We start from the raw sequence: 12,554 nt of genomic DNA on the forward strand, positions 1-12,554 counted from the left end.
AAACCTTCCACCAGAGAATAGAAATTTGATGTGTGCTGTTGTTTTAATAAACATAAAATTCTTTTTTAAAAGAGCTTTAAAAGATTATAAATATCTTGTGGGTTAACTTAGAAAAACTCACTAAGTGTCTGTACTCGGTGCCTGGGCTAGGGCTGCAAAAAAACAGACAAGGGAAGTGCATTTAAAGGTGTGCAAAGCGGTGAATTTTTAGTAAACAACTGAGTTTGAATTTCCCGTTTTCCAGGCCTCTGTGCTTTTGGTGAGCGTAAAAAACAGATCCTGCCTTCCTACACCATACCATGAGTCCAACACCTGCGAAGACAGCTAAAAGGTAGATCTCAGGTGCTCTTCTGGTGCATTCTTTTTTGTCTTTAGTATAGTCACCTCAACCATCTAATTGTACCAATTTCTAAAAGAGATGTAACAAGATTTTAAGTGTGTGTTCCAGTTGATGCTGGAACTGAAAGAAAATGAAATACTCACAAATGCTTGTAGAATATAAGCCAAGGGGTTTTCACAGTTAATTGAAACATCTGAGTAAAATGAAGATTACCTGTGTTTTATGTCTGCCACTGATGAGAAAACGAGAGATTGGTGTGATGTACTCATTGGTTTGCGAATCTAAAGGTGTGCGGAGAGTGTCACAAATCACCTTGATGTCCCTGAGAAGGAGATTTTGCCTCTGAAGCTCTGATTAATAAAAAAAGATATTTAGCTAGATAGCTCTTGGTTGCCTATGCATCTGTGTGTTCTGACACATAGCAGCCCTTCATTTCAGGGCTAGAATAACTTACACTCAAGAAATCAGCTCAGGATTCATTGTCTTTAGATTAGTATATGTAAAACATCTCAGTTGGAGGCAGTAAAGAGTCAAAACAAATCACACCACACCTGGTTTGAAGATCTGTTCTCATTTGCAAAGGTAATATGAATTTGATATAAGAATACCGGATCATTTTTCCCCCTGAGCACAAAATTTGTTTATGGCCCATCCAGAAAAGAAGTGGCAAAGGTACAGAGTTAGAGGTATTCATCTCCTGCCACGTGAGCTTCTGACCTCAGCCTGGTTCCTGGCAAATGTCCTGGCTTTTTCTCTTATCTGAAATTGGGGGTGAGTTGGGAGGAGGAGTAGGGATGAGGGACAGCAGGAACCCTGAAGTAGAAAGCCCACCAGACCCTTGCATGAGAACACACTGAGCTGAAAAACAGAATAAATTTGAATTCAAAGAAGGGGCCCCTGGGTGGTTCAGTAGGTGAAGCATCTGACTCTTGATCTCAGCTCAGGTCTTGATCTCAGGGTTGTGAGTTCAAGCCCCGTGTGGGAGCTTGGTGTGAATTCAAGCCCAATGTGGAGCCTACTTTTTGAAAAAAAAAATTAGAATTCAGAGGAACAAATAAACCGATTGAACCTCAGTGCCCCAGTCAGACACTACATCCTACCTTCTTTAGTAGGGAAAACTAAAAGAGGAGCTCCTGTTTTGAAGGACCAAATAAGTAAGACAATTTCACTGCCCAGAGTCCAGAGTGACTTTGACCTGTTCAAGATTCCAGCTGGTTGAGGGCAGAGCCAGCCTCCCGGGCCAGTGGCCTTCTTGCACACCACCCTTTCCTGAAGAATGTTTCTCGGAGGACTTAGTTCTATAAGCAGGTAGCAAACCGGTGTTTCAAAAACAGAGTGTGATGGTCAAATTCATGTGGTGTCAACCAAGTGTCTCGGGGGCAGTTTCCCAAGTCTGTTTGTCCTTGTTGCTTGCCAGTGGGGGGGGGGGGGGGGGTGCAGCTTGCAGATATAGGGTGCAGTGTTCCCAGACGTGCTCGATGCCAGAACCCTTTTCTGGGTTGAGCAGGGCGGCTTTGGGGGTCTAGTGACACCCTGGGCATTCTTTGGAAAACTTGATGTCTACCAAGGTAGCCTGTAGTGAGTGCTCATTTGCTTGGAAGCTGGAGAAGAGCGGTTTGTCCACAGCGTGAATGGGGCACCTATGGGCAAGCAGGCCACCAGATCTGCACGATGCTCATCGGCCAAATGAGGCAGTTGGTCTACAACAGTGGTTTTCAGTGAGAAAAGGGGGTATTATTGCAACTGCTGGTGGTTGGACCCATGTCTTCTGGAGGCAGGAACGGGTCTTTGGTGGTAGACCCAACTTCCCACACCCACACGCCCCCAAGTGAAAAACTCCCTGCTTTACTATTGTTGACCTAATAATATTGAACATGCGTGTATTACTTGACCCAGCAATTCTTTTTTTTTCTTTCAGCAATTCTTCTTACAGGAAACATTTCTTTCTGACAAACTTATATTTTACATATATACATATATACGTACATATATATGTACACGTGCATATATATTTTATACACACACACACACACACACACACACAGAGTGATAGGCAATCAGCGTTGGTAGTAACAAGGGATCAGAGGGCAGCCCGGTGGCTCAGCGGTTTAGTGCTGCCTTCAGCCCGGGGCGTGATTCTGGAGACTCGGGATCGAGTCCCACGTAGGGCTCCCTGCATGGAGCCTGCTGCTCCCTCTGCCTGTGTCTCTGCCTCTCTCTGTGTGTTTCTCATGGATAAATAAATAAAATCTTTAAAAAAAACCCAAGGGATCAGAAACAACTAAATATCCACCAAAGGAGTATGTGTAGCCATTACAGAAAAAAGCTAACTCTAGATGTATGATAAATGAAAAAATAAAGCATGGACACAAGACATTGGGATAAAATTATATAACACACATCATTAATGTAAAAAATATGTATATATAAAAGCATATACATAAATCATATACTTATTTGTATATAGAATATCTCTGGAAGGATACTCAAAGAGCACAGCCGTGGTTGCACCTAGCATCTCAGGGATGGGGCTGTCAAAAAAATGTACTTCACACTCTGTGCCCATTGTACTGTTGAATTCTGTACCATATGCAAGAGTTGCTCTCCCCCTCCAACGCATGTACGCCAGTCATCACATCAAGACATGGAGTTTATTTCCCTTTGAATCTGGGCTGGCCTTGGGAAATGCCTTGGTGGATGTGTGCTTCTGGTAGGTCCACCCTTAGCCTTTAGGAGAACTAGCAGTTTCTGCTTATTCCCTATGAGAGGCCAACCTACCACAGAAGATGTCCAGTCACTCTAAAAATACTGTATTATATTCCACCCTCCACGTAGAAGCTTCTAGTAGGTAAGAAGCCATCTTAGACGTCACCAGCCCAAGCAGACACCACCACATGAAGTTGGAGGACCATGCTGCTGAGCCTGTGAATGAGAATAGTTTTTGTTTCAAACCACTAAGTGTTGGGGTGGTTTATTAAGCAGAAAGAAATCTTTTTTTTTTTTTTAATTTATGATAGTCACACAGAGAGAGAGAGATCGGGGCAGAGACACAGGCAGAGGGAGAAGCAGGCTCCATGCACCGGGAGCCCGACGTGGGATTCGATCCTGGGTCTCCAGGATCGCGCCCTGGGCCAAAGGCAGGCGCTAAACCACTGCGCCACCCAGTGATCCCAGAAAGAGATCTTTAAAATTATTGTATATTAAATGTAAATATGTAAAATAATTTCAAAGTGTTTTCCCCTATAAGTTAATATAAATACAGGACTGACAGTATTTTAATAGGAGGATAAGAAACACAACCACAGATGACTAAACTAGGGATCAGAGCATATCACCCAGGAGGAAAAAGAATAAAACAAAGGAGGGAAGAGGCAAATTTTGCTAACTTCACCAGTCACCCTGGGGTTTAACCTCTGTCAGAGCAACATACCCCATCCTGTCTCTTTCTATCTCTCTCTCTCTCACACACACACACACACACACACACACACAAACCACACACACACACCACTTAATTATTCTTGTAATTGGGGGGTGAAGAGGGAATATTAAACAAGTTAATTGCTACCATTGTCAACCAGAACCCAAGACTGTGAATTAAGAGTGTGTTCCACGTGACACCACTGGATGCCCTTTGGGAACTGATAATATGATAAAGAAGACAAAGGAACCTAAGTAGCATAACCTCAATATTTCAAAATAATAGATAGGTGGAAGGAGAAATTAGTTTGATTTTAATGAAAAAAATGAATTCTGAAATATTTTAAAGGGCTGCAGTTATTACTTTTAAGTACAATACATTTTATAAAGCTATAAATGGGTATCTAATAAGTTAAATGAGGTAAGTTAATGAAAGAATTAAGATTCACAAGAGGCCTACATTATATAATTATGTATCATAAAACAGAAAGTCCTTTAACATGTTAGAATTAATTGGATGACCCAGAAATTGAAGGTACATTGAAGTTTTAGTTTGAAAAAGCAACTAATTTCAGATTAATGCTTTGTACATAGTAGGTATTCAACAAATGCTTGGTAAAGTAAAATGGACCACCTAGGAGGTCCTTCAGCAATTGTCACTCCCTCTGGACAGAGGACTACATCCAGTTCCCACTGTGTTCCTGGTAAATGTGCCTTCCCCCACCCTAAATTGTATCCAGAGGCAACGAGAATGAGATGGTAACTGTGAACATGGTCCTGGTTATTTTTTTTTTAAGCAAATCATTTTAAAACATCAGCAATATAACTATGAATAGTAACAAATTACTTGCTGAATAGTGTAGTTAAGAACAGCTAATTTAAGACATTTCCCTCAGAAAAATCCAATTGAAGTGTGAATAGGTTAACTGGGAAGGATTAATACAGGAGAGTAGAAACAAGCAGAATAACAGATCATTTTCCAGGCTCAGCCTGAAGACCTTCAGGTGATGTGGGAGGGAGCGTGTAAGAGAGAGAAATGAGCCCCAGACTGGAGGTGTGGAACCAAAAGTAGGTACCATCTCCTCCTCAGATTTCTCTAGGACAGGCCCCAGCACCCTGCTGTGGGTAATGAGCCCAGCTCTGAAGAGCAAGTCAGAATATGAGGAGGAAGGACATTGTCATCCTCAGTTATAATATTAACTGGAATCTATCCAAAACACTACCTCGGGTAAGATCTGCTTCCTTAGTTCTTTTCATCAGTGGGGACTCAAGTGAATTTCTAAGACCATAACATATCTTAGTATCAAGATCAATACTGAATTAGCAGACATGGCTAAGGATAACTGGGGGGAAATAATTAACAAAATTAAGGAGGATTTGCACCACTGGGAACCATAAAAGTTATTTTATGGGTCCATGTAAATGTAATAAAATCTCTGTCTGTGCCACAATTTAATTTCACATCAAAAAGGTCCCCACAGATAGTCTGTAAGATTATTTTACTAAAATTGAATATGTCTATGCCTTCCTAGTCTAAGCAAAAAAAAAAAAAAACTTACTCTGCCCAGAAAGTTATGTTTCATACAGAGGACAGGAATAAGACCCATCTCATCTCAAGCACTATCTAATGTCAGCAACTCATAGTAGGTAACATAATTAATTTTTCTTAATAATAGCACTTAACAACTGGCAGAGATGGAACATAATACATCAAAAAGATGTTTCCAAGAATAGCACATACTTTTTTCAAAATAAAAAAGTCAAATATTAACAATAGTGGAATACAAAAAAAGATAGTGTCAATTATACAGACATTCTTCATATTATTGCTCTATATTTTTAACAGCTTTATTGGTACATAATTCACATACTCTAGAATGCACTCTTTTAAAGCATACAATTTAGTGGTTTGTAGTATATTCAGACTCGTGCAACCGTCACCACAGTCAATCTTAGGACATTTTCATCACTCCAAAAAGAAACCCTATACCCATTAGCAATCACTCCCCATACTCCCCCTCCCATTCCCCCAGTAACTAGGCTATCACTAATCTATTTTCTGTCTCTTTAGATTTGCCTATTCCAAACACTTCATATAAATGGAATTATACAATATGTAGTCTTTTGTGACTGCCTTCATGCACTGAGCGTAATGCTTTTAAGTTTCATCCATGTTGTGGGCTCTATCAGTACTTCATCCCTTTTTATTGTCCAATAATATTCCATTATATGGGAATATTATATTTCATTTATCCACCTATCAGTTGGTGAACATTTGAGTTGTTTCTACTTTTTGGTTTCTATGAGTAATGCTGCTGTGAACATTGACATACAAGCTTTTGTGTGGACAAGTTTTTGTGCTTTTTCATATCTCTTGAGTATATACCTAGGAGTGGAATTGCTAGATCATATGGCAAATTTACAGTTAAGATTTTGAGGAGCTGTCAAACTGTTTTACAAAGTGAATGCACCGGTTTACATTTATATTTACATTACATGTAAGTGTTCTAATTTCTTCACATTCTCACTAACAGTTGTTTATATCTCTCTTTTTGATTATAGTCATCCTGATGAATGCAAAGTGTTATCTCAGTTTGGTTTTGATTTGCATTTCCTTATTGACTAATAATGTTGAGCGTCTTTTCATGTGCTTATTAGCCATTTGTATATCTTCTTTGGAGAAATGCCTAAGTCAGATCCTTTGCCCTTTTTTTAAAAAAATATTTTATTTATTTATTCATGAGAGACACAGAGAGAGAGAGGCAGAGACACAGGCAGAGGGAGAAGCAGGCTCCATGCAGGGAGCCTGATGTGAGACTTGATCCAGGGTCTCCAGGATCATGCCCTGGACTGAAGGCGGAGCTTAAACCGCTGAGCCCCTGGGGCTGCCCCCTTTGCCCATTTTTAAATTGATTTGTCTTTGTATTCTTGAGTTGTAAGAGTTATTTATATATTCTGGATACAAATCCCTTATCAGATATTATTTGCAAATATTTCTCTCCTTCTGTGGGTTGCTTTTTCACCTTCTTGGTGTTCTTTGAAGTGCAAAAGTTTCTAGTTTTCATGAAGTCCAATTTATCTATTTTTTTTTCTTTTGCCACTTATACTTTTGATGTCCTATCTAAGAAGGCTTTGTCTAACTCAAAGTCACAAAGATTCACTCCTCGGTTTTCTTCTAGGAGTTTTTAAAATTTATTTATTCATGAGAGACACACACAGAGAGAAGAAGAGACATAGGCAGAGGGAGAAGCAGGCTGGATGCAGGGAGCCTGATGTGGGACTCGATCCCAGGACCCCAGGATCACGCCTGAGCCAAAGGCAGACGCTCAACCGCTGAGCCACCCGGGGCATCCCTCTTCTAGGAGTTTTATAGTTTGAGGTCTTACAATTTAGATCTATAATCCATTTTGAGTTAATTTTGTGTATAAGGGAAGGAGGAAGTCCACCTTGGGTGGACTTACTTGATTTTTTAAATTAATTAATTAATTTTTTTTTTAAGATTTTATTTATTCATGAAAGACACAGAGAGAGAAAGGCAGAGACACAGGAAGAGGGAGAAGCAGGCTCCAGGCAGGGAGCCTGATGTAGGACTCGTTCCCAAGACCAAGGATCACACCCCGAGCCAGGGGCAGGTGCTCAACTGCTGAGCCACCCAGGCGTCCCTAATTTATTTATTTTTTAAGATTTTCTTGCATGTATACATCCTATAACTATATCTTAAGTGATGTTATTACTCATTTTTTTCTTGTGTTCTGAGAAATACATATTGTTAATACAAAAAGGAGAAATATAGCTTTTGGTCCCTCCTCTTATACTCACATTCAGTTTGAGGAAATAAACTTGTACTTAGTCAATACCCAAATGTACCAACCAGCCTCTACACCTGAGAGGTGACCATTTGACAGACGCTGGAGTGAGTGAGGGGAGTCATTGCTTCATACCCAAAAATGAATCTGGAAAGAAAATGGTCATTTTTCTCTTATGAATTAAAAAATATTATAAGAACAGATAATACTCAAAATGGGCAAAGGTACAGTAAAAAAACAACAACAACAAAAAAGATTTCTCCTAGATTGCCCTTAGAAGTGCAAAGCAGCACAATGCTTTCTGGAAAGTAGTTTGGCCATATTTATCAAAAGCTTCAAAAATATTCATGCCATTTGATCTAATCATCCTCCTAGGAGTATTCCATAGAAATAAACATTTTACTCACATGGGTATATTTACAAAGGTATTTATCAGTATTTTTAGAATTGAATTCCTTTCCTTCTTCTGAACTTTTTTGATTTTACAAAAAATTTTGAGCATGTACCCCCAACACACATAAATCTATTCATCCATAAATTATGTATACAAACATACTAATTTATATCTTATAAGGCATATGTGTATTAAAGGAGAAGATAAAAAGGAAATAATACTTAAAAATAAATGTAAATTTATTTTATTTATTAATATTACAGAAATTCATTTTGATTTCAATGAAATTATTATTAATTACATTGTAGTGAAAACAGTGTCCCTAGAACATGAGAGACTCCTAACTCTGGGAAACGAACTAGGGGTGGTGGAAGGGGAGGTGGTCGTGACGGGGTGATGGGTACTGAGGGGGGCACTTGATGGGATGAGCACTATTATTCTATATGTTGGCAAATTGAACACCAATAAAAAATAAATTTATAAAAAAAGAAAATAAAAAAGAAAACAGTGTCCTTGAATATCAAATCCAATAAGATAATTATATTTTCTTTTAACAAGAGTCTTATTTAGTTGTAGAAGTCTCAGCTTTGCCATTTTGGGTTCTTCACATGTCCTCAGGTGATTAGTGTTATCTTAAATTTGAGGTCTATTCACAAATTTTAAAACTATCTTGAGGGGTTAGTTTAGTTAAAATGGAATGATGCAGTCATAAATCCATTTAACAGGTACACAAAAGTATAACACATGGCAATACGCTGGAAATCAACTAACTATGAAGTTGACTGAATTCCTCAGTTCTGTGTAACTCCCAACTCCTTTCTTCCTTAAGGACTCTGTTCACATTTCTGTTTGCTGTCAGTGAAAATATGTGTCAAGTATTGTCCACTGTCAATCCATATTAAATACAGGTATAAATCTATAGGTAATATCTAACATTTCCCCCTGTATCCTGGATAATTCTCTTATATCCTTTCTAGAAAGAATGCTTAAATTAAAAAAAAAAATCTTATGTATGTATGTATGTATGTATTTATTTATTTATTTATTTGAGAGAGAGAGCATGTGAGAGAGGAGAGGAGCAGAGGGGTAGCCAAGATGAAGCAGAAAGAATCTCAAGCAGACTGCACACAGAGCCCCACTCAGGGCTCTATCTCATGACCCTGAGATTATGACCTGAGCCCAAACCAAGAACTGGATGTTTAACCAACTGAGCCACCCAGGTGCCCCTAGAGAATGCCCAATTTTGGAAATAACTGTCATAAAGCTAAATGTTTAAAAATTGAGTTCTGAAGTCAGACCATATTCCATATCCTGAATCTCACACTGACTGATTCAGTTTTTAGATCTGTAAAGGAAAGATAACAGTATTCTGTCCTTCATGAGGTTGTTGTAAAGATTAAGATAATGTTTATGGAGTACTTAACATATTTGGTTAATGTTAGGTAATATTATTACTTCAATTTTTTTAAAAAGATTTATTTTAGAGAGAGATCACACATGCATGAGCAGGAGGAGGAGCAGAGGGAGAGGGAGGGAGAGAGTATCTCAAGTACACTCCCCACTGAGCACGGAGCCCAACATAGACTCGATGTCATGACCCTGAGATCATGACCTGACCCAAAATCAAGAGTAGGATGCTTAACCGACTAAGTCATCCAGGTGCCCCCTATTACTTCAATTTTTCTGCAGGGATTATTTATTATTTTTTATTCAGGAAAGGCAAACAAAACCTTTAAAAAAATTAAGGCTTGCTATGAAATTACATAAAGGTGGGGACTCTGGCCTGTGTTGCTTTTTTCTCTGTCCCCATTTGTGTAGCTCAATGCCTGGCCCATGGTTGTGTTTGTGAGACAGGTGCTTACCTGCAGTAATAAAAAGATCTTCCACTCTGTATACTGGTGATTGCAGGAGGCAGCAGGGAGTGTAGTCCTGAGTAAAAGCACAAAATGTAGTATTTACTCACAGTGATGCTGAATTCCATTGCACAATCCAGGACATATTTAAGTGGTTTGCCTTTACCATATACATTCTTGTAGCATTCTTCCCCACATAAAATTCTCAAACCATCAAGACTTTAGTCTTGGGAGCCCATGATCTGAAAGTCACTCAAGGAATTTGTAATAAATATGTAGCTGCATGAGGATGGGAAGTTCTAATCACTAATTTATTTTAAAATCAAAGCAGAATCATAAGTAAAATGTAAATTATACCTTGAAACATATTTATCCTTCTTTTATATTTCCAAGTCAAGTTATATAATCAACTCCTGCATGTACAAGTGTTTTGCCCAGAAAAGTTTTGTCCCTTGACCACAACCTAACCTGTCAGATGTCATACAAATCCATCCTATTGATCAAAGGGAAATTTTCAGTGCGGCTCCTTGCACAAATAACTCTTGGGACTAGAAAAAATAGCTTGGCCTGCATGTCCTGCTGCTGAGAGGCTATACGTTTTTCCAATCTACAAAGCACTGAATATTTCATCAAATATTTATTTCTTTAAAAGCAAACGTAGCATATTTGATTCTGAGCAAGTCACGATTTGTACTTTTCTGAACTTGGGGTTGTGAGCCAGTCATCCATAACATCAAATGCTTATTTGAGGGCTCCAGCACAATTTTAGTTGAATTAAAAGCTGCCGTTTTGAATTTGAAAATAGACAATTTTATGCAATTTATTTTAAATTAAATGTTGTGGAGTGTAAAATGTTATCTGAAGGCATTATTGTACCAAGGAGTGTTCCAAGTTACGTGGCTGCAGGTCCTAGGAGCTAGTTCTCCGTTTGGCAGGACTTTCCTTGAGACTCACTATTTAGATTTCAGAGGGCTGCTAGGGACCTGAGGTATACACCAGATGAATCCGGGAGGAAGGTCACATGAAGAAGTGACTTAGAGGCACCCTCGGGCACAGGGCAGCTCCTATTCCCTCTCACCAGACTTCTCCCACCAGTGTGCACTATGGGGCCACAGCCCCCTCGAAACCTCATGGAATGATGGGACCACCTCTAGGCCCAGGAGAGTAGGCAGAAGTTCCGACAGGCCTTTCTTCTGCTCCCTGCTTTTTTCTGCGCCTGTGGTATGCACCTCAGTGATACTGCTCCTGGCTACTTGGGGGAACCTAGGTTTCCCTTGGTCTCCTAGAAGCTCCTTCTTTACATAATATTCTACGGTCATCATCAAGTTTCAGATCATGGCCTTTATAAATCCAATCTGAAAAAAATAAAATAAAAAATAAATAAATCCAATCTGTCTCAGCCAGTTTGGAAAATGAAAGTGGAGGACGCCTGGGGGGCTCAGTGGTTGAGCATCTGCCTTCGGCTCGGGGTATGACCCCGGGGGTCACAGGATCCAGTCCCACATCGGGCTCCCCGCATGGAGCCTGCTTCTTCCTCTGCCTGGGTATCTGCCTCTCTCTGTGTGTGTCTCGTGAATAAATAAATTCTTTAAAAAAATGTTTTTAAATGAAAATGAAAGTGGGACCAGGAATCAAACTTGCATACTTAAACCTATTCATTATGATCTAGTGAAAGAAAGAAGCTTGAAGGATGAATCAGAAGTAGGATTGTAATTATAGCTTTGTTACCCATTAGCTGTGATCTTGGGTAAATTAGTTTAACTACTCTGTGACTCAGTTTCTTCATTTTCAAGCAGGAGTAAAGAAAGCTATTAAAACTCTGTTGTGATAATCAAATGAGATTATATATATGAAAATTCTCTCCCAAATTTTTAAAGACAATAAAAACTAAAAGACAATTGAAAATACTATCCATGTTGACAGATGAATGGATAAATAAGATTATATATACATATATATGTAAATGGACACCTGGGTGGCTCAGAGGTTTAGCTCCGCTTTCAGCCCAGGGTGTGATCCTGGAGTCCTGGGATCGGGATCGAGTCCCACATCAGGCTCCCTGCATGGAGTCTCTGCTTTTCTCTCTGCCTGTGTCTCTGATTTTTCTCTCTCTGTGTGTATCTCATGAATAAATAAATAAAATCTTAAAGATAAATATGTGATGTATCTATATATGGATGGAGCTAGAGTATATTATGTTAAACGAAATAAGTCAATCAAGAAAGACAGTTATCATATGATTTCACTCATCTGTGGACTTTAAGAAACAAAAGAAGAGAAGGGAGGGAAAAATAAGACTAAATAAGAGAGGGAGACAAACCATAAGAGACTCTTAATCATAGGAAACAAATAGGGTTGCTGGAGGGGAGAAGGTGGGGAGATGGGGTAACTGGGTGATGGGCATTAGGAGGGCACATGAAATAATGAGCACTGGGTGTTATATGCAAATGATGAATCACCAAACTCTACCTCTGAAACTAATAATATACTTCACTTATATATAACATCACTTATAAGGTTCTAAAATAAAAATAGAAGATTAAAATAACACAAACTAAAAATTACTAGAAAATATTAGGCATCATTTTTATTCTATCAAATTTTTTTAGGGGAGGAAAACCTTTATAGTAACAAGGCCTGTTTGTTATTCAGGCCTCACAAAAAAAAAAAAAAAAAATGTACAAGATCCATTAAGAGGCATTGATCTGAGGTAAAGACCTAAGAAAACTGTTGAGTTTTAA

General features: G+C 38.8%; 1 protein-coding gene across 1 annotated transcript in view; it reads left to right on the plus strand.

Annotated features, from left to right (window-relative positions):
- The first annotated feature begins 284 nt into the window (after window positions 1-284).
- TBCA (tubulin folding cofactor A) overlaps window positions 285-12,554 on the plus strand; it is a 115,928-nt gene continuing 103,658 nt past the window's right edge. The window contains exon 1 of the mRNA XM_072736955.1: window positions 285-331. Coding sequence (XP_072593056.1) covers window positions 300-331 — 32 coding nt within the window. The 5' untranslated portion in view covers window positions 285-299. The remainder of the gene's footprint in view (window positions 332-12,554) is intronic.

Source organism: Vulpes vulpes, chromosome 14 (genome assembly GCF_048418805.1).
Source record: "Vulpes vulpes isolate BD-2025 chromosome 14, VulVul3, whole genome shotgun sequence".
Taxonomy (NCBI): domain Eukaryota; kingdom Metazoa; phylum Chordata; class Mammalia; order Carnivora; family Canidae; genus Vulpes; species Vulpes vulpes.